General features: G+C 39.8%; 1 protein-coding gene across 1 annotated transcript in view; it reads right to left on the reverse strand.

Annotated features, from left to right (window-relative positions):
• The window catches only part of LOC104587133 (uncharacterized), a 95,080-nt gene extending 72,066 nt beyond the window's left edge, over positions 1–23,014 (reverse strand). The window contains exons 1-6 of the mRNA XM_088890690.1: positions 22,889–23,014; positions 22,118–22,191; positions 21,428–21,527; positions 19,585–19,692; positions 18,796–18,912; positions 17,053–17,203 (exon numbers count right to left, since the gene is read on the reverse strand). Coding sequence (XP_088746816.1) covers positions 17,053–17,203; positions 18,796–18,912; positions 19,585–19,692; positions 21,428–21,527; positions 22,118–22,191; positions 22,889–22,954 — 616 coding nt within the window. The 5' untranslated portion in view covers positions 22,955–23,014. The remainder of the gene's footprint in view (positions 1–17,052; positions 17,204–18,795; positions 18,913–19,584; positions 19,693–21,427; positions 21,528–22,117; positions 22,192–22,888) is intronic.
• Between the last annotated feature and the right edge of the window lie 174 nt (positions 23,015–23,188).

The following is a 23,188-nucleotide window of genomic DNA, read 5'->3' on the forward strand; positions in this document are numbered from 1 at the left end:
CCCACGTGATGAGTATGAGTGGTTTATCCAGGCCACGTCTCAATAGAATATAGCTACCCTCGCACATTCAGGTATGACTTGTCTGGCATCCAAACCCTCCCATTGGATTATCGACTTTGGAGTTTTTGATCATATGATTAGGACTCCAGGTGTGTTTTCCTCCTTTTCTCAATGCTCCACATCACACTCTATTACCCTTGCTAATGGTTCCACATCTTCTATTTGTGGTGTTGGTAATGTTGACATAGACCATTTATCCCTGCCCTCAATTTTGTATGTTCCCAAATTTCCTTTTAATCTTATGTCTGTTAGTAAGCTGACCAAGTTTCTTAATTGTTCTATCACCTTTTACCCTTCTTATGTTTTTCAGGATCTCAAGACGGGGACGAAGATTGGTGGAGGGCATGAAGCTAGTGGATTGTATTATCTTGATGGTGGTGATGGTGGTTTGTCAATAGCTCTTCAGACATCTCTTTCTCCTCTTTAATGGCACTGTAGACTTGGTCATCCATCGCTTAAAGCACTTAAGTCACTTGTTTCGTCATTGAGTAGTCTTTCTACTTTGGATTGTGAGTCGTGCTAGTTGGGGAAACATCATCATGTCCCCTTTAGTCCTAGGGTTTATAATCGTATGTCGAGTCCTTTTTCTTTAGTTCATTCAGATATTTGGGGTCCAAATAAAATAGTGTCATACAATGGTTACAAATACTTTGTTATTTTTGTTGATGATTTATTCAAGGATGACATGGCTTTATCTTATGAAAGAAAGGAGTGAATTGTTTTCCATTTTCCAAAAATATTATGCTAAAATCCGCAACCAATTCGGTGTACACATTAAGATTCTTCGTACTAATAATGGCCGAGAATACTTTTATACACTGTTTCAAGAGTATTTGGAACAACATGGCATTATCCATCAGACCTCATGTACCTACACCCCACAACAAAATGGGGTGGCTGAGAGAAAGAACCACCATCTTTTGGAGACTGCTTGGTCCCTTTTGCACCATATGAATGTACCCAAACATTTTTGGAGTGATGTTGAGTTTACATCTTGCTTTCTTAGTAACCGGATGCCCACGCCCATCCTTGAAGGTCATTCTCCATTCACAACTTTGTTTCCTCTTACTCCCAAGGTTTTTGGGTTTGTATGTTTTGTCCATAATCTTGGACCTAGAATGGACAAATTAGATGCACGATCCACTAAGTGTATCTTCCTTGACTATTCCCAGACCCCAGAAAGGGTATAAGTGCTATAACCCCAATTCTCGACATTCCTTTGTGTGTCCTGATGTTACTTTCTTTGAGTTTATTCTGTTTTTTTCTAGGTCAGGTGATGTCTCTTCTTCTTCTTCTCCATCTCCACTTCCAGTTCCCACTGAGGACCCCATTCCACTTGTTCCAATTGTGACTAAGTCTTTGCCTCTAGTGCAACTCCTTGTTGAACGGCCACCTATCCGACAAGTGTATACACATTGACAACATGTACCAGCTCCCCCTCCAGCTTCTTCACTATCAACAGATCCGGCAATTGTTCCCACATCGGCCCCACCCAATATTTTGACCTTGATCTTCCTATTGCCTTGCGGAAAGGTAAACGTAGTTGCACACTTCATTATATTTCAAATTATGTTTCTCTACCTCACATTTCTGCTTTCCATCGCCAGTTTGTCTCTATGTTGTCTTCTATTTCTGTTTCTATGAGTGTCCAAGAAGCCCTTGCCTCTCCAAGGTAGTTCCATGCAATGGAAGAACTCCCAGCTTTGGCTCATAATCATACGTGGGATCTCACCACACTCCCTCCTGGTGAGCATTCTGTAAGTTGTAAGTGGGTATACACCATTAAGTATTTACCCGGAAAGGTATAGGAGGTTGGTGGGTAAGCTAAACTACCTAGCCATTACTTGGCCAAATATTTCATTTGCAATTAGTGTGATGAGTCAGTTTATGCAAAATCCTCGGGTTCCACATTGGGATGCAGTTCCAAGGATTGTACAGTATTTGAAGGGAGCTCCTGTTCGTGGCTTGTTATACAAGAGTGAAGGAAATCTTGAAATAGTGGGATACACCGGTGCTGATTGGGCTGGTTCTATATCTGATAGAAGATCCACTACAGGTTATTATACCTTTCTTGGGGGTAATTTGGTGACATGGAAGAGTAAGAAGCAGATAGTGGTGGCAATAAGCAATGCATAAGCTGAATACAGAGCCATGGCACATACAACTTGTGAACTAGTGTGGTTGATAAATCTTCTATAGGAGATGGGGTACTCAATTGACACTCCTATAAAGCTTTACTATGACAACCAAGTTGCAGTCCACATCTCTTCTAATCCGATTTTTCATGAGAGAACAAAACATATAGAAGTTGATTGTCACTTTCTGAGAGAGAAGGTGCTTAGTGGAGTGATAGATATTGCATATGTTAACACAGGAAGTCAATGGGCAGACTTGTTCGCCAAAGGGTTGAGTCAGGGAAGAGTGGACTACATATGTAATAAGCTGGGACTATATGATATATACTCACCAGCTTCAGGGGGAGTTTTAGTGTCGCCTATGTAGGGGTAGTTTGGTCTTTTTATTTCTATTTGGTGTGAGGTGTAATGTTTAAGTTAAGTGATGTGTCCCATGCTTAAGTAGGGAAATAACAAACTTTTTGTTTTATTATAGAAAACTATAAATATAACCTGGCCGACTAGAGAGAGTTGACTTCACTCTCTAGTTTCAACTGGTTTCTTCTTCTTCTCTCTTCTTCTTCTCTCTTCTTCTTCTCTCTTCTTCTTCTTTCTTCTATCTCCTCTAACCTTCTTCTACTGCTATTTCTAACTAAATACTAGTGCAGATCTGAACTTTATCAATAATCAATAAAAAGAAAGATTTATTAATAAGAAAAAAATAGTACATCTGAGAGTGATAAGATATCACTTAAGTACAGCCTTACAAGAAAGAGCAAAAGAAGAAAAATACAAGGGAAGACCAGCAACAAAGATGATTCAAATAAGCATAGGCTAAAAACAAAGAACTGAGAGAAAAAGGTAAAGAAAAAAAAAACACATCAAGCAAGCTGCAAGGCGTTCCAAAATCCAGCACTAAGATCTTCCTTTGGGATTCCTTCTCTCAAAGAACCATCCAACCTAAAAGCTTAAGCTGTTAGGTGAGGTCTTGAATAGGTTGATATTCTCTAACACGCCCCCTCACACGAAAGCCCATTGGGCTTGAAGCGTAAACAAGCACAGGCCCACCCATACCTTGTGCTGAAACTTATTTAATTATAATGGGGGTAACAAGGATCGAACATTAGACCACTTGGTCAAAATGGCTCTGATACCATCTCAAAGAACCATTCAACCTAAAAGCTTAAACTGTTAGGTGAGGTCTTGAATAGGTTGATATTCTCTAACACCTTCGAACTTTGGGAGAATCAAGATACAGTCCATGACTCGTTTACCACATAGGAGTGTTATGTGGTCCCTTGAACGAGCTTTCCCATTAAAAATTCTCTTGTTCCTTTCTTTCCAAATCTCCAAACATATTGTAAAAGGAATGCAACTCCAGGTGATCTTTGCCTTGACATTCCCAGCTATCTTAGGCCATTTAGAGAAGATTTCCTCCACCAAGGTAGGAAACCATCCACCCAATTTGAAAAGCCTAAAGAAAAAGCCCCAAATAAATTTGGAGAAAAAGCACTCAACCAGCAAATGGAACACATTTTCTTCAGCATTCTCACAAAGGTAGCATCTGTTAGCCAAGTGAAAACCTCTACCTTGAAGGTGATTCAAAGTCAAAATACCACCCAAAGCCACTAACCATGCAAACGCTTCCACCCTTGGCAGAATAGGGTTTCCCCAAATGCCTTTCACCCCTAAGACAACCCCACTTGATCTAGAGATAGACTGATAAAAGGATTTAACTGAAAATAAACAATTTCTTGATTCTTTCCACAATCTTGAATCTTTCCATTCCACCTGAGGCTCCACTGATTGTAATTTTTCCAGTAGATCTACATACTCTTTAACTTCCCAATCAAATAGAGCTCTTCTAAATTTTGGACACCAAACTGCTCTGCCTTGATTGATCTAAGAGGTTGGAGAGTGGGGAAAGGATAGGGTGTCGGTTACCCATTTACAATTTGCTGATGATACCCTATTGTTTTGTGAAGGGGATGATGTGATGTGGATTAGGAACCTAAAGCAGACAGTGCATCTCTTTGCAAGTTTATCCAAATTAAAAGTCAATTTCGAGAAGAGTTGCATTGCAGGTGTAAACATGGAGGATAGAGAGTTGGAAGTTTGTGCTGAAATTTTGGGTTGCAATGTCTCTCAATGGCCTTTAAGCTACCTAGGTTTACCCTTAGGAGCCAACCCGAAGGACTCAAGCTTTTGGAATCCAGTTGTAGAAAAGGTGACAAAGAAACTGGTGTGTTGGAAAAAGGGCTACATTTCTTAGGAGGTAGGATAACACTAATAAAGCCGACCCTAGCAAACCTCCCTGTGTACTATATGTCAGTCTTCAAAATGCCGGCGGGAGTAAGCAAGAGCATTGAGAAATTAATAAGGGACTTCTTATGGGAGCCAGGAGAAGAGAAAAGAGATCACAAGGTGTGCTGGGAGATAGTCAGTAGAGATAAAAAGCCTGGGGTCTTGGAATAAGAAATATTCAAAAAAGAAATTTATCTCTATTAGGGAAGTGGCTATGGAGAATGCCAAAAGAAAGAGAGAAACTATGAGCAAGGGTGGTGGTGAGTATACGCGGGCTGTTGGACAATGGATGGGATGCTGAATCACTGCAACGGGCTACCAGAGCTTCACCTTGGAAGGCCATACAAGCAATTCTACCTTGTTTCTTGCCTCTTGTAAGGTATGAACTCAATTCTGGCAACTTAATCAAATTTTGGAATCAAATCTGGTAATGGGAACTCCCCTTTGAAAGACTTATACCCCTCTTTGTATTCTTTATCATGTTTCAAGAGTGAGCCCATTTCAACTTTCTTAGTCCCTTCAAACTCAGTCAATGGTTTTGATTGGAACTTTAGCTTTAGAAGGGGATTAAGGGATTCAGAAATTGATAGTGTACTCTCTTTAATCCAAAACCTTGAAGGAACTTTCTTTGATCCTAATAAGTCTGATGAAAGAATTTGGACACCTTCCTCTTCGGGCCTGTTTTCCTGTGACTCCTTCAAAGTGCTAACCCAACCTCCCCTTAGTCCCCCTCAATATTTTCCTGTTAAGGAGGTATGGTGCAAGCCTATCCCACCTAGGATTGTGGCTTTTTGTTGGGAAGTTGTACACGAAAGAATAAATACTTTTGACTGGCTACAAAGGAAGAGGAAAAAGTGGTGTCTTTCCCCACACTGGTGTTTTCTTTGTAAGGCTAATAGTGAGACTTGCTTTCATTTGTTTACTACCTGTCCGTTTGTTGCTGGTATTTGGGAATGGCTTTTTTCCTCATTTGAATGCAGGTGGACACCTCCGGCTGACATCAAAAGTCTCTTTGATCCAACTTACTGTCCTTCGCCGAAGAAGATAGGTGACATAATGTGGAAGAGTGCTAGGGCAGCAATAATCTGGGTAGTGTGGGAAGAAAGAAATGCAAGAATTTTTAGAGAAAAGGAGAGAACAAAAGAGGCCATGATTGAATCAATTCTAATTAGAGAGGCTCAATGGCTGAAATCCTTAGGAAACTTCTCACATATATCCATTGATGATATCATTAGAAACTGGATAGAGGCAGATTCAAATGTCAATAAGCAGCCTGTTATTCCTATCTGGACCCCTCCTGAAAGAGGATTTATAAAGCTTAATTTTGACGGCAGTAGCATGGGAAACCCAGGAAGGTCAGGAATTGGAGGTGTATTCAGTGATGAGGAGGGTTAAGTGTGTGCATTATTCTCAGGCCCGGCAGGTGAAGGAGACTCACTAAGAGCGAAAGTAATGGCAGTTATGGAATGAGTGCAAAGGGCTACAACCATGAATGCTAGAAAGCTAATCATTGAAGGGGATTCCAAACTGGTAGTGGCTTGGCTACGGGATGAGGAAAGTAGGATGTGGAAGTATAATAATGAGAAGAAAAAATTCAGATGGATCACAAACGACATGGAACTGAGAATACAATGGGTGAAAAGAACAGCTAATTCAATGGCTGATGCACTAGCCAAGCAAGGGGTTGGGAGAATTCAAACATTTTAGGCACAACTGTAATTGTAATTATAACTAAAGTTAAAGGGGAGAGATAAGAGAGCTTGTCTCTCTCTCACTTTCTCTTGTACACTTTCCTTAAAATTCAATGAAGTAATCAGTTATTCATCAAAAAAAAAAATTTCTGTCGGAGCTATTTTTCATAATGATTCTAGAAGTTGTAATGGAACCAAGATATTTAATTCATATGGTAGTTTTCTAAAGATTGTGTAATAGCATAATTATAGCAACACTTTCCAAGCTAGCATCTCATATACATAGCCATTTTTTGTTTATAAGTAGAAAATATTGATTGAAACATTTGGTGTTTGAAAGCTTCTAAGTTCCAACAAAGTAAACAATCTATTTTGATATTCAACATTTATACTGATTTCAACCAAAACAATTTCTTTTGCATCAGTCCAGTAAGTAAGCAATGTTTTAAAACACGGAGGTGTGACGCAAGGCGTTCCACTACCTAGAGGTGTGAGGTGTAGTTCAGAACATAAGAAGCGTAAGCCTCTCCTGAACACGAGGAGGTGTAAGCCTCCTTAAGAGGAGGAGGACGAGGAGGAAGGAGAAAGAAGAAGAAGAAGAGGGATCTCATTTTTCTTTATTTTTAGTAAAAATGTTTTATATTAAGAAGTAAGATGCATAGAACTACTTGAGATTTGGGCTTGAGAAGAGCTTTGAAGGATGTTGAATGGGCCGATTTGTGTTTAGTTTATTTTCTTTTAAATTAAGAAGTTGTTGGGCCTTGAGCCCATTAGTTTTTATTTTTAAAAGAGTTGTAAATGTAGAGAACACTGATGTGGGCCCCACTGCAGTGGTCCCCACTGTGTTCATAGGACAGCATGTGTAGTTATTTGTTTCAGTTATAGTAGTGTCAGTTTGAGTCAGTTTCTTAATTCAGTTGTTATTTATTTCAACTTTTATTTACTTTATTTATTATGTAAGTACTAAGGGCAGATGTGTCCTTTCCATTATGTACTAAACATAACCTATAAATAATAAGAGAGTGGCGGCGGCAGATCTGTTAGAATCTGTCCCTCCTTTCAACCACTTGTGTTCTCCTGTTTCTCTTCTATTCTCTCTCCTTTCTCACTTTTCTTTTGTTTTGTAAACCTAAAACCTATTAGGAATCAAGACTGATTACAGTCTTGATCTTCTACTTGGTATTAGAGCCTATCTAGGGCTTCTCATGTGTGTCTAGTCCAGCCGACCACATGAGGACTAGCTAGGGCTGGAAGCTTTGAAGAAGTATTCGGTGGCTGAATCTTGGAGATTACCAGGAGGTTCGCAGCAGTTGAAGACTTGTCGTGGCTTGCAGAGAGTTGGTAATCAGGAAGAAGCAGCGAAGGTTAGGGTTCAGGTAACCCTAGAAGACAGTAAACCGAAGTACATAAGTTTTTTTTTATTGAGTTTCAGAGACTGCAATCAGTTGAGAGATAGGTTGGACCTATCTAGAAGGAGGAGCCGAGTGTTCAAGTTTGTTTCTAGGGTTTGACTTGCCGAACTGTGTTTAAGTTTGTTTCTAGGGTTTGACTGTTGGGCCGACCCCCCCCCCCCTTCTCAGAGGTGATTAGTTTTTAGGGTTTCATATTGCCCTACGACAAGTCCCACTTGTGCGGACTGCTTGGAGAGTGCAGTTGAGCACTTATTTCAAACCTACAGTTGAAACCCTAATTTTGCTCTCGCAGCAATGGGCCCCACAGTAGTGATTTCAGAAAATAACATCTCAGATTGATAGGCTGCCTGGTATTGTGCATGCCGATTGATTTCAGATCAGATTTGAGTTGATTCCTTGCATATACTGTGATAGGCGATTGATTTCAGATCAGATTTGGGTTGGTTTCAGATCAGATCAGATTTGTGTTGGTTTCGGATCAGATTTCAGACCTGCTTGTTTGACTCTGTTTTCTGGTATAGTGGCTCTAACAGTTTGTAGCCACTGAATCTTGATCAAATATGGAGTTTAAGGGTCAGGGAGAAAGTAGTAGTTTTGGAAACCACAGTTATGGTAGTGTATCTAAAACTAGGTTTCAGATTACAGCTATGAGATTTGATGGGTCAAATTATTTGGAGTGGGCTCAATCAGCCATGATGGCTATTGGAGGAAGGGGAAAACTGGGTTACCTCTTGGGAGATGTGAAAGAACCTTCCAAAGAGGACCCAACATACACCAAGTGGGTTCAAGAGAACTATTTGGTTATGGCATGGCTGTGTAATTCTATGCAGCCACATATCAGCCGAAATTACTTGTGGGCAAAGACAGCCAAAGAGATATGGGATGTTGTGAAAGAAACCTATTCCCAACCCCTTAATGTTGCCAGAGCCTATGAACTAAAGTGTGAGGTGAACAGCCTTAAACAAGGAGAGAAGCCAGTTTCTGTCTACTTCTCTACCTTGAAATCCCTGTGGCATGAGATTGACCATCTAGAGACCCTTGAGTGGGAGAGTCCCAGAGATGCACAGACTCACAAAAAGCAAGTCGAGACGAATAGGGTATTTGAGTTTCTGGCTGGTTTGAATTCAGAATGTCATTGTGCGACAACAGATATTGACAAGAGATAGTGTGACCCTTTCTCAAGCATACTCCCTGGTGCATAGTGAAGAGACCAGGAGGAAAGTCATGATGCAACCTCAGCCCTCCTTCCCAGCCTTGACAGCTATTAAACCTAAGCCAGGGGGTGACTGAGAAAGGGACCGGAAGAAGGAAGATAAACGGGATCTGGTATGTGAACATTGCAAGAAACCCAAGCACACAAAAGATACTTGTTGGAAGCTACATCCTCACTTGGTCCCAGCAAAACTAAGAAATAAGAAGGGTAATGCTCATGTGGCCGTGAACACTGATTCAGCATCCTCATCAGGCACATCCTTAGAGACTTTAGCTGCTGTTCGGGCTGCCCTCATACAGTTGGAAAAGGAAGTTGGGAGTTCAGCTCAGCCATCTCAGTCACCATCAGCTCCTGCCACATCTGCATTTGCACATTCAGGTACTCGAGCCTCAGCTTACCATGCTTCAGCTCCAGGTAATACTGACCACTGCTGGGTAATAGATTCAGGTGCATCTGACCATATGACTAGCTTGCCATCTTTGTTCATTTCTTATCACTTGTCCTCTGGACGAGACAGAGTATCCATTCCTGATGGCTCTCTTGTTCCCATTTCGGGCAAGGGGGACATCAAGCTATCGGATACTATCTCTTTATCTTCTGTCTTGCATGTTCCTAAGCTTGATACTAACCTGCTTTCAGTTAGTAGTATTACCAAACACATGAACTGTTCAGTAACCTTTTTCCCTGACCGATGTGTTTTTCAGGATTTGGAGACGAGGAAGGTGATTGGGACTGGCCGTGAGACGAAGGAGATCTATCTGCTTGGAGAGAGTTCTCGTCGGGAGGAGTCAGTGGATAAGAAGTCTTTTGTTTCCCAGTCTGTGAGTTCGGTTATGCTTTGGCATAACCGATTAGGTCATTTGTCTTTTAAGTCTTTGAAGAATCTGTTTCCTACTTTATTTGAGTCTGTTGAGTTATCAAAGTTGAGGTGTGAGAGTTGTGAGTTTGCCAAACACTGTAGAACCTCTTATTCTTTAAGTAATAAAAGGAGTAATTCCTCTTTTGATATTGTGCATACTGATGTTTGGGGACCATATCATATCTCTTCTATGGGTGGGTACAGATATTTTCTACTGTTTGTTGATGACCATACCCGTTTTTCTTGGGTATATCTTATGCGTTCTCGGGATGAGGTTCCTGCTCTGACCCAAAACTTCCATCAGATGGTTCTCACTCAGTTTGGGACCAATCAAAGTCCTTAGATCTGATAATGCAAAGGAATACTTTGCTCAGCCATTGACCTCCTACCTTCTTAGCCATGGAGTTATTCACTAGAGCACTTGCCCTTATACACCACAGCAGAACGGCGTTGCCGAAAGGAAGAATAGGCATATCTTGGAGGTGGCTAGAAGCATTATGTTTACCTCCAATGTACCTATTCGCTTCTCGGGTGATGCTATCTTCACGGCAGTTTATCTCATTAATCGAGTTCCTTCCCGGGTTCTTGATATGAGAACCCCCTTTTCCCTTCTATACCCAGACGAGGAGTTGTTCATTGTTCCCCTTAAAACCTTTGGTTGTACCTGTTTCGTTCAGCTTCTTAGGCCTCATCGTTCCAAGTTTGAACCTAAGGCCTCCAAATGCATTTTCCTTGGTTATGCACAAACTCAAAAGGGTTATTACTGCTATGATCCAATTTCAGGGAAACGGTTTGTCTCCATGGATGTCACCTTCTTTGAGGAGACACCCTATTATCCTAGGGTTTCTCCTCAGGGGGAGAGCAGTGAGAGTGGGGCTGTTTTGAGTTTCTTTCCTCAGGGGGAGAGCAATGAGAGTGGAAGTGGGGCTGTTTTGAGTGGGGTTGTTCCTTTACCTATTCCACTGGATAATGAAGGTTGTAGTGGTGAGGGTGGTCAGAGGAAGCCGGAGTTGAGAGTCTATCACAGGCGATGCAGGCAGGTTGATCCTAGTCATCGGCAGTCCCGGCCAGCTCCAGTTCCTTCTGCGACTCCAGATCCAGAGCATACTGAGATACCTCTCACTGTTGCCACTTCCCCTCTTGTGGATGACCTTGATCTCCCTATTGCCATTCGCAAAGGGAAACGACATTGCACCACTTCTACAGCTCACAGCATCTCACAGTTCTTATCCTATGATCGACTGTCTCCATCTTACCGGTCTTATCTCACTTCCATTGCCGATGTCCCTATTCCAAGAACAGTGCAAGAAGCCTTATCAGTTCCAGAATGGAAAGATGCAATGCAAGTCGAAATGGATGCCCTGTTGAAGAATAATACTTGGGCAATGGTTGACCCACCAAAAGGAAAGAAACCGGTGGGATGCAGATGGGTGTTCACTGTGAAGCATAATGCTGATGGCTCTATTGAAAGGTACAAAGCCCGGCTGGTTGCAAAGGGCTTCACTCAGACTTATGGTATAGACTACTTGGAGACCTTTGCCCCAGTAGCCAAGATGACCGCCATCCGAGTTCTGTTATCCCTTGCAGCAAATCATTCTTGGCCCCTATTTCAGATGGATGTTAAAAATGCCTTTCTGAATGGAGACTTACAGGAAGAGGTTTACATGCAGTTGCCTCCTGGATTCTATGATACAGAGACAGGTAAGAAGGTTTGCCGACTGAACAAGGCATTGTATGGTTTGAATCAGTCATCTAAAGCCTGGTTTGATAGGTTCAAATTAGCCCTTGGAAAGTTTGGTTATGTACAGGCCCAGACAGATCATACACTATTCATCAAGAGGGTGGAGTCCTCTCTGACACTACTTGCAATATATGTTGATGATATTGTGGTGACAGGAAATGACAGTCATGAGATTGAGTCCCTCAAACAGCTCCTTCATCAAGAGTTTGAGGTGAAAGATCTTGGTGCAACTACGGTACTTTTTGGGTATTGAGGTTGTTAGATCCAAGCAGGGGATTTTTATCTCTCAGAGAAAATATGTTCTAGATCTGTTGGCGGAAACTGGAAAGTTGGGTGTTAAGCCGGCTGATACACCCATCGAACAAAATCACAAGATTGGTGCAGAGGGCGGGGAGCCTCTTGAAGACAAAGTTATGTTCTAACGGTTGGTTGGAAAGCTCCTATATCTCTGCCTCACTCGGCCGGATATCAGCTATGCAGTTAGTGTTGTTAGCCAGTACATGCACTCCCCTAGAACTTCTCATCTTCTTGCGACAGAGAGAATATTAGCATACTTGAAGAGATGCCCGGGTAGAGGTATACTGCTCAAAAACAATAATCACATGAGGGTGGAAGTCTATACAGATGCCGATTGGGCTGGGAGTGTTGATGACAGAAGGTCTACCTCTGGATATTGTGCCCTTGTGGGAGGTAACCTTGTCTCTTGGAGGAGTAAGAAGCAGAGTGTTGTTTCCCGCTCTAGTGTTGAAGCGGAATACAGGTCAATGGCTAATGGAGTGGCTGAAATCTTATGGCTGAGGTCACTAATTGAAGAGTTGGGTATTGACTATGAAAAGCCCTTAATGTTGTATTGTGATAATCAGGCAGCTATTAATATAACCCACAACCCAGTGCAGCATGACAGAACTAAACATATCGAAGTTGATCGACATTTTGTGCGAGAAAGGGTCACATCACAAGAAGTGTGTCTTCCGTACATCACATCTAATATGCAGCTCGCAGATATCCTCACCAAGGCTGTACCAAGGAAGAAGTTAGAGACAAACCTATCCAAGTTGGGAATGATAGATATCTACTCCCAACTTGAGGGGGAGTGTAGAGAACACTGATGTGGGCCCCACTGCAGTGGTCCCCACTGTGTTCGTAGGGCAGCATGTGTAGTTATTTGTTTCAGTTATAGTAGTGTCAGTTTGAGTCAGTTTGTTAATTCACTTGTTATTTATTTCAGCTTTTATTTACTTTATTTATTATGTAAGTACTAAGGGCAGATGTGTCCTTTCCATTATGTACTAAACATAACCTATAAGTAATAAGAGAGTGGCGGCGGCAGATCTGTTAGAATCTGTCCCTCCTTTCAACCACTTGTGTTCTCCTGTTTCTCTTCTATTCTCTCTCCTTTCTCTCACTTTTCTTCTGTTCTATAAACCTAAAACCTATTAGGATTCAAGACTGATTACAGTCTTGATCTTCTACTGTAACTATTTAGTTTGAGTTGCCGCCCTACTAAGGGCATCTTTGTAATATCTCATATTTAAGTTAAATATAAATAGAATGAGGGGCTGGCGGCTAGAGTTATGATACACAATCCTAGTTGACCTTCTTCTCCTTTCCTTCCTCTTTCTCTTCCTATTGCTGAAATCTACAACTTTCCCCTCTTCCTTTCACAAGAAGCTTGACCGAATCAGCAGATAGTGGTTTCTACTTGGTATCAGAGCAGGTTGAAGTTTCTGGAAGTGATTCTCTCATGCAGCCCTAGATCGGCCGATTGCATGGAGATTTATGAGGTTGATCGAAGCTCTCAGGTAAGCCCGGTTTTTGGATTTTCTTGATGGATCTGTATGCCCTGTAGCTGGTCTAGGTTTTCTTGGAGTTTTGTTTTTGTTGATGGATCTGGAGAAAGGGGAAGAGTCTTGTTTTTGTTGAACTCTTCAATTTTGACCTAGGTAGTGGCGCCCTATTTTTTTAGGGTTCCTTGGAGTTTTTTACAGGGGGCGATTCAAGTCCCACGTGGTTTGGAGGCTCCTAGAGAGGGCAGTTGCTTTTTCTCTCTCTTCTCTCATCCCACAGAAAAGGAATCTTTCGTGGGAAGAAAGTCCAGGACACCAAAGGAGTGTCATTGGTTCCAGAAGGTGTTTTGTTTGTTCTTGCTGCATTTTTTATTTGTTTCTGTACCCTTTTGAAGAAGCATGGAGGGACACAGAGTTGAATATAAGCTCGGGAATGAAATGGGACTTGTGAGAGGAGGTGCTGGAAACCCCTTCAGAGCTGGAACCATTACTACAGTTAGGTTGGATGGTACAAACTACTTGGAATGGTCCCAATCTGCAAAGATGGCCATTGGGGCTCGTGAAAAATTGGGGTATATTGCTGGTGAAGAGGTGAAACCTGAAACTGGCAACTCCCGGTGGGTGTAGGAAAATTATATTGGTAATGACATGGTTGTGTAATTCCATGTTGCCACATATAAGTAAAATTTTTTTATGGGCAAATACTACTATGGAGATATGGGATGGGGTTGCAGAAACCTATTCACAAAGGGAGAATGTTGCTAGGGCTTATCAACTGAGGAATCAGATTATTGCTACAAGGCAAGGAGATAGATCTGTTGTAGCCTATTTTTCAGTCCTTAAGACCCTGTGGCAGGAGATCGACCATCTAGAGACTTTTGCTTGGGAAACCACCAAGGATGCAGCTACCTATCAAAGACACTTAGTGAAGTATAGGGTGTTCGAATTCCTTGCTGGCCTTAACCCTGAGTATGACATTGCACAACAGCATCTTCTTTCCAGGGACAGTGTCACTCTCTCCCAAGCATATGCCTTTGTGTCAGGAGAGGAGTGCAGGAGGGATGTAATGATGAAGAATCTCATTTCTGATCAATCCGCTATAGTAAGTGTTGTGAAATCTAAACAAAATGGCAATGAAAACAAGAAAGAAGACAAAAGGGACTTGGTCTATGACTACTATAAGAAGCCTAAGCATACAAGAGATACTTGTTGGAAGCTTCACCCACATCTTGTGCCGACCAGATTGAAGAATAAGAAAGGAAATGCGCACATGGCAGTTACTGGTGACACTCCGGCCCCCCTACTACAGCTGCTTTGGAGTCCGTTGCAGTAAGGGCCGAGCTTGAGAGGTTTGGGTTACTTCTGAATTAGAGGGATACAGCTAGTTCTAGTTCAGCCGCAAGCGGACAACAAGGTACAGGTAGCACAGGTGGAGCTCACTCTACCTCCTTTGCCCACACAGGTAGTTCACATGTCACTGACCCATTGCTCCACTATTTTCTCCTCTTACCAGCTCTGTTCTGGCAGAGATAGGGTCTCCACAGCTGATAGATCCCATGTTCCTATTGCTGGAAAGGGATCTGTCAAGATTAATGATTCCATTTGTTTACCCTCTGTCCTCCATGTTCCTAAATTGAGCACCAATTTATTATCTGTTAGTAGTTTGACTAAGAATTTGAACTGCTCAGTAATTTTTTCTCCTGGACGCTGTATTTTGCAAGATCTTGATTCAAAGAGGACGATTGGGAATGGTCGTGAAGTAAATGGAATCTACCTCCTAGATGCTCTCCCTCTTCACCAAAGTAATCATGTTTGCAGGGACAGTGAGTCAAAATCTGTGGATCAGATTATGCTTTGGCATAATCGTCTAGGTCATTTGTCTTTTTCTTCTTTGAGTTCTTTGTTTCCAAAACTGTTTGAGTCTGTGAGCCTGTCAAGTTTGAAGTGTGAAGGTTGTGAACTTGGAAAACATTGTAGACACTTTTTTAAACCTAGTAATAAAAGATGTTCTTCTCCTTTTGATGTTATTCATTCGGATGTGTGGGGCCCTTATCATGTTCCCTCAATGGGCGGTTATCGCTATTTTCTCCTATTTGTGGATGATTTCTCTCGATATTCCTGGATTTACCTGATGAAATCCCGCGATGAAGTACCATCCTTGGTGAGGCAATTCCACCAGATGGTACTAACACAGTTTGGAACGAGAATAAAGATGTTCAGATCTGACAATGCTAGGGAATATTTTGAGAGACATCTTGCCTCATATCTGTTGGAGTATGGTGTTGTCCATCAGAGTAGTTGCTCCTATAGTCCACAGCAGAATGGTGTTAAATATAAATAGAATATCTCATATTTAAGTTTGAGTTTGAGTTGCCGCCCTACTAAGGGCATCTTTGTAATATCTCATATTTAAGTTAAATATAAATAGAATGAGGGGTTGGTGGCTAGGGTTATGATACACAATCCTAGTTGACCTTCTTCTCCTTTCCTTCCTCTTTCTCTTCCTATTGCTGAAATCTACAACTTTCCCCTTTTCCATTCACAAGAAGCTTGACCGAATCAGCAGATAGTGGTTTCTACTAAGGACTCAAAAGTGTGCATTGCAAATGAACTCTTCTTTCTTTTAAATTTAATGCTTTTGGACCAATCTTGTCTTGATAGTAGAATTTGGTCAGAATCCTCTTTGGGTTATCTCTTGCCCCTCTTTCTTTAATGCCTTGTTGTAGCCAACCAACTTGCTTATCTATTTTCCTATTAAATAAGTGCGGTGTGTTCCTATACCTCCTAACATTAGGGCTTTTTGTTGGGAAGTGATCCTCCGAAAAATCAATACTTTGGATGTGCTTCAAAAAATGAGGCCAAACCGTTGCTTATCCCCACATGTCTGTAGTCTTTGTATGGCTAGTGGAGAGACGATGAACCATCTATTAATATCTTGTTCTTTTGTTACTCATATTTGGAATTGGTTTTCATCTCTTTGGTTACAGGTGGACTCCTCCATCGAGTGTGGTGCACCTTTTTGACTCGAGCTTCTTCCAACAACCAAAGAAATGGGGTAGTGTGATGTGGAGAACAACGAGAACATCTATTATTTGGGCAATCTGGGAAGAGAGGAACATTAGGACCTTCCAAGGGCAAGGAAAATCAAAGGATGAATTGGTAGAAGAAATAATCATCAAGGTCTTACATTCACTGAAAACATTGGATCTGTTCAAGGCTTTTACAGTAGATGACTTGTTTAGAGGATGGGGTATGGGAGAGGGCTCCTCTTCCTCAGCTCCTACTATTCATGAAAGATGGTCCCCTCCTCAACAAAAGAGGGTAAAGCTAAACTTTGGTGGCAGTTCTGTAGGTAACCCTAGTCCCTCAGGAGTTGGGGATGTTCTCAGAGATATGGAAGGAAGAATCTTGTCCTTATTCTCTAGACAAATTGTAATTGGTGACTCGGGGAAGAATTAATGGCACTACTGCAAGGACTCAGATTGGCTAAACAGATGGGTTTTCAGCATTTAGAAGTGGAAGGGAGATTCAAAGTTGGTAATAGGCTGGATGCAGACAAATAGCTTAGGCACTTGGTCCCTTAGATAAGTTGTAAGGGAAATTTTGAACCTAACATGGGAGATTAGATACAATTCAAATGGGCTAGCTAGAAGGTCAGTGAACACCTTGGCTGATGCTTTGGGAAAGCAAGGGGGTACTAGGGAAACTCTTTTATGGGCATGTTTGTAAGTCTGCTATGAATTGAGAGATCACCTTCTTTGGAAGGTAATAGTTGTACCAATGTTCCTTAAGTTAATGAAAGTTACCACTTCATATATATACATAACATGGAATAAAGATTTTTTTATGAAATCTCAGAAACATTCCTCACCTCTAAAATTTTGAGCGCCCGCACCAATGAAGTCCATGGCTCGACTATTCATGGTCCCAAACTTCACATCCTTGCAAGAGTTATACAACTCTTCACCAAAATTATCAGTCACATAAAAATCAATGCCATCCACAGTCAAATTGTTGTTAACCTAACAAAAAAGTGACCAAGTAACATTATTTTCATGAAGTTCAATACCCTAATCAAATCATTGTTAATTTGAAAAATATTTATGAATACATCATATAGACATGTAAAGCAACAATTGCACTGCAAAGGAAAAAAGAAGATAAATTGCTATTGAGAATAACACATCAAAATTATCAGTTCAGAAAAAAGTGCATGAAAACATTTTAATTAAGAAGAAAATAAAGCACAAACATGTCAAGGAACTCCATTCTTTTTCTCGAACTTGTAATCAATAATTTGAGATTTGACACAAAGTCTTCACACAACACCTCCTTCCATAATCTGATGCAATCACCTTTACCAATTTCAAAAGCAACAAACTTCCTGAAGATCAACTTTCATTATGCCCTTCCTTAGTTGTGTTAGCCCATAAAAAGTTATTGCTTATATGGGGTAACATAGAATTGCACAGCCAGATCATCACCATGTAACTTGCCTGTACACACCAGGAAGAGTTAGTTTCAGGCTTCTTCTCTTCACCAGTGACATACCCCAATTATCCACAAGCACCAATAGCCATTTTTGCTGCTTGGGACCACTCCAAGTAGTTTGTACCATCCAACTTAACTGCACTTATGGTTCTTGCCCCAAAAGGGTCACTAGCACCTCCTCCACCTAGTGGACTTGTATCCAACTTCATTATCCTCCATAATTCCCAAAATAGCTTAGGAAATCAATTGTAGATGACGGAAAATAGATTTACCCCCTTTAGAGGCCTTAACCACCCTTCTAGTGCATAGAAACCTTCGCCCACAAAGATTCCTTTCTTCATGGGAGTAGGTAGAAACAGGAGAAAAGGCTTATGCTCCCTCCAAAGACCTCAAAAAACTCCAAGATTTGAACCACCCTCCTCAAAAATCACTAAGAAATCCAAAAAATCTAAAGCACCCCTTCCTAAGTCAAAAATCAAAATTGAAGAGTCCTGCAATCATGACTCTTCAAAATTAGGTTTCTTGTCTTAGCAGCTTGAAAGAGAACTGCTTTCCTTTTGCTTTCATTCTTAAAAAGCTTAAGCTTTCATCAATCTTTGAAGTACGTATATTTTAGTTTCCAGCTATATGATACAATGAGTTTCCATTACATCATATCCTTCTATATGGTGTCACTGAAAGTAACCACATGGATATTGAAGTGATTTTGCGAATACAGAAGATAAATATGTGCAATGCAATGAACCTATTACCACCAGAGACCAAACAAGTTTAGAATTTCTGATCAGTTCATCACTCCAAGAAACCTACAAATCTTGAATTATTACCAAAGGAAGCCAAGATACTCCCGAGTCTAGACGTCAACTTCACACCCCAAAATATTACAAGATCATCAGCATAGTAGCATCAACATCCAACCATCCAGTCTGATATTACCAAATCTAACCTTGAAGAAAACTCAACAGTTTCCTCCTCTAAATCCCTAACCAGATTTAACTACCATCCTTCTTAACCAACCAAAAGGGCCAATAAAAAGGGAGAGAACTTAGTTAAAATTTACAGCATAAGAGTAACATCACATTAGATTAGAACAAAATATGTAGCACTAATGGGAATTCCTGACCTTGGTAACAGATGTTACATTGATGAATAAGCTCTGATTAGGTGAGCAAGTAAGCTCACAAAAGAGGTTCAAAAAGTTCCTCAAGCATGCAGGGCAACCTACAAGAAAAGGAATTGCCTGCAACAATTACATAAAATTAAGGGATAAATATAGAGAACCATTCTGGGAAACCACATTGTTGATCAAACTAGAATAACAAAGTAGTCTGTCTACACTAAATAGGAAAAACTACCTAGCCAGTAATTATGCAGAAAGATCTAAGGTTAATAAAATGAATTACTCAAAGATAAAACAACTGAGTAACAATTTAAAAGTAATTAAGAGCATAGCCTACAATAGTATGTCTCTCTCTTTGCATCTTATTATTAAACCCACATGCTTCCACCAAGGTTTACAATTTCCTTGGAATTCTATAAAAGTCCCCATGAGATATCTTTTGAAGTAGAATGGCTTATTATTGCTGCATCATTGGGTTTAGAAACTCTAAAATGGAGTCACTTACTAATGGTACACAAGCGTGTATTTATTTATGTATACAACCAAGCATAGATTCAAGAACCAAAAGTAGTAGATACAATGCCTGATAGAAGTGTTAAAATCATCCAAAATGATACTTAAGAATTACATATTAGCATGGAAGAAAGAAACAAAAAGAAAGCACCAAAAACATTAATCCACAACAGGACATTGTTAACCTACAACAGTTGAAAAAAAAAATCAGAACAAACACTATTAAAAGTCACTTTCTTATTGGTCACTATTAAAAGAAACTTAATGAAAAAAACTTACTTGTTGGACTTGTGCCCGCAATGTATCAAACTGAACTTCCGTACAACAAACATTGCCAGTGATTGTTGGGCACAAGCTTTGGATCTTTGAAGAAAGTAGTTCATCAGGCTGGACATAGACAAAAATGAATGGACTATCTGAGAACAACAATAATTTACAATACAATACAAGTAAAAGTAGGGTTCTAATTGGATCAGATATCAATCAAATTCGAATCCGATACATTTACGATGGATTCAGATATCTATTTGGAGTTAAACAAATGAAATCAGATTGGAATATCCGATCCATTAAGTTACCAGATCAAATCCATATAATATATATTACCTTTTTCCTATTACCTAACCTAATTGACAACTAACTAGTGATTTAAAAGGCACGCCTCATAGGTGAGGTGCATTTAGGGTAGGTGCCTTGCCAAGGTCCTAGGCACAGCACTTTCAAAGGCGTGCGCCTTTTGAAAATTTTATGCTTTTTTGGTTTTTTGAACCTAGCAGCTGGGCTGGGGGCTCCGCTCCCAAACTCCCAGACCGTGCCCCTCGAGGCAAACCCAAATAAGTCCATGTTAGGGTCTTAATTTCTTAATTTTCACACAAAAATTAATGATTTTATAATTTTAATTGCCTTTTATGAAGCTCCAAGAACCCTCTATTTTCTAATGTTGTTCATTTATTCATCTTAATAAAATATCTTCTTAAAAGGCAAATAAAATTATAAAATCATTATTTTTAATTAAGAATTTAAGACCCTAACATGGCCTTGTTTGGGCTTGCCTTGAGGGGCATGGCACAAAGGCGGCTCGTAGGATCAAGAATGTAATATGTTTTACATTGTGGGTTTTATATGCTTAACAATGTTTTATATGTTTGATTTTATTTTTAAATTTTCATTTGAATACGCTTTACATGTTATGTTTATGTATTTTAATTTTAGATAATAGGTTTTTTAAAACATTAATTTTAAAATTTATGCTTATATTTTTTATTAATATTATGTCTAATATTTTTTTCATTTTTTTTTGGAATTTTTTTCAATTTTCTGACATTTTTTATCTTTTAGCTTTTTTAATAATTTGCGCCTTGCGCTTTTAAAACACCGCAACTGACCACTGACCACCTAGTCAAATAACTGTCACTACCTTGCCCCGTTGACTAACACTCATCTATTGCCCAAAACATAATAGCAAAACTCTCATGGCTCATCATACATCAGAGGAGTTGTCATTAAGAGAGGAACACCACCAGATGATGCAGGACATAGTGTAGGCTGCACCACTAGTCCACAACAGATTACAAGGTACCTTACTTCCTCTCCTGTCATGCATTCTCTGCTTCCATTTTCAAATCTCCAAACATTGGACACCAACACCGAGTTCCCAACACAGGACTTACAACCAAACAAGTATGTTAACTGTGACATTTTCAGTTCTAAGATTGTTCTACTTTTTTATGAATCTGATTGTTTTGCCATTTTTATTGAATAGGAGTTTGTCAAATGTAAACATTCATCTTTGTTCCTTGATGATCAAGTCAAATGGGTTTTTTAATTGAATATTGAATTATTTAATCGAATCAAATTCATCGGATTTTAATTGAATTAAATTATCCCATAATTCTTATTGAACCGAATTCAGATTACCCCTATCTGAATTTGATTCAATCCGTTTGCAGTGCTAAAAATAAAATCTGATACATTCAGAAAAGAACAAACATAAATCCACAAATTGGACTTCATACTGAAACCACTTTCTCGTTGTTTTAGAAATAAATTTGAAAATAAGAAACAAACGCACCTTAACATGTCAAATCTGTACAGAAAAATAAGGAATTCTGCTAACAAATACCTTCACAGAAGGGGAGCCATAAGGGCAGTTCAAGACCTTCCCATCACTACGTTTTCCACATATATCATACATTGCACAATACTCTTCTGAATGTCTTTCCCTGAACAGAGAAGAATACCAGACCAGAGTAACTAACCACTAAATGAAATATAGAACACCAAAGCTTGAGACAATCAAGAATTAGATATAAATTTCTTTTGTTTCCTTCTTTTTTTTTTTTTTTTTTTGAGGGGGGGAGGGGGTAGAAAAGAGTTAGATATCAATTGAGACACAATATAGAAGTCAATGGCATATAAATTTTACAAACCCCATAACGAAGGGAATCTCCAAAATAGATTACAAGGCTATTAAGTGAGACTGTGTTTTCACAATATGCATCATAAATGATTCTTTCCACTGTCATGTCAGAGGAACACTTGACACATCTTTTCAGCAGCAATTCACCATGAAGAACCGCCAATAATGACAAAAAAAAAGTATTCGGTAGCATGATGGTGGAGATTTCATAGGAAAACGAAACAATATATCAATACAAACTCATACAAGGGAAACTCCCTGGGATGAGAACATCTAAAGCTGTTTAGTTTTGCATAAATGTGTTAAGATTTTGCTTACAAAATCTGTTTATTCCCTTGCTATGTGCCTTATAATTTAACCAAACGAGTTTATGAATGATAGTAACAGCCTCACCTAAAACTGGTATTGGGCATCAAAAGAAGCCGTGCACTGGAACTCTCTGCAGTTACTAAAGATACAAATATGCTCTGCATAAATGAGACTTCACATTAGGGGACACCAATAATTCAGCAGCTCCATAAATTATGGTCATATTTTAACGGTGCATACTATACTACTTTCCTACAACCTGTAAAATGAAGCAGTACAATTTTTAGGTTCATCAAATTAGGGAGATGATATTCCATAATCTATTATAGATTATCTAGCCACGTTTCATTAATGATACAGAAAACTACAACAGTTGAAAGAAGAAGAAGTAGAAGGAGAGGATGAGGAAGTGGAAGATTAAATTTCCTGTAAAAATTAACTTTAATGAGTTGTTTTAAGTTATATATGACAAAACAACAGGACAGAATAACTACTAATTTGCATATATACTACTTAACTAAAAGCTCGATCCGATATCTCAAATTTAATTATCATCGAGCAAAAAGCATAAAGCAAATAGTGCAAACCAGCTAAAGAAACAGAATCGGTCTCAGTGTCTCACGCGCTAAGAAACAAGTTCAAATATAGGATAACTGAAGAACAAAAAAAAAATCCAAATAAAGAACTGCGAGATATCTATGGAGTTCCCAGCTGCGCTTGAGGAATCAAAAATCTTAAGCTAAGAACTTCGAATTTCTAGTCGCTGATGATCACTAAAAGGGATTTCGGGAGAAATTCCTGGTACGGAACCGAAAAGTAACGTTGAAATAGTAAGAAGAGTCATCAATCCCTTGCCTGCAATAGAAAGAAGACGATCGGGAACCCAAGAAAGAACTTCATTTTCCTCTCCGACAAATCCATAGCAACAGGAAAGCACCACAGAGGGAGAACTGGAAAAGTAGTTATTACAGAGAAAGAGAGTCAAACCCATATTTATAGTTTCGAAGAATCCTCAACGATTTGTTCACACCGAGTAACAGTAGGGCTGTAATTGGATCGGATCCAATCAAGTCTAATCGGATCGGTTATGAGGTTAGATCCAAATTCCAGTGTGTATACGAATTCGAATGAATTCGGATCGAAATCGGGTAATCG

This window comes from Nelumbo nucifera, chromosome 6 (genome assembly GCF_055504915.1).
Source record: "Nelumbo nucifera cultivar China Antique chromosome 6, China Antique-T2T, whole genome shotgun sequence".
NCBI lineage: Eukaryota > Viridiplantae > Streptophyta > Magnoliopsida > Proteales > Nelumbonaceae > Nelumbo > Nelumbo nucifera.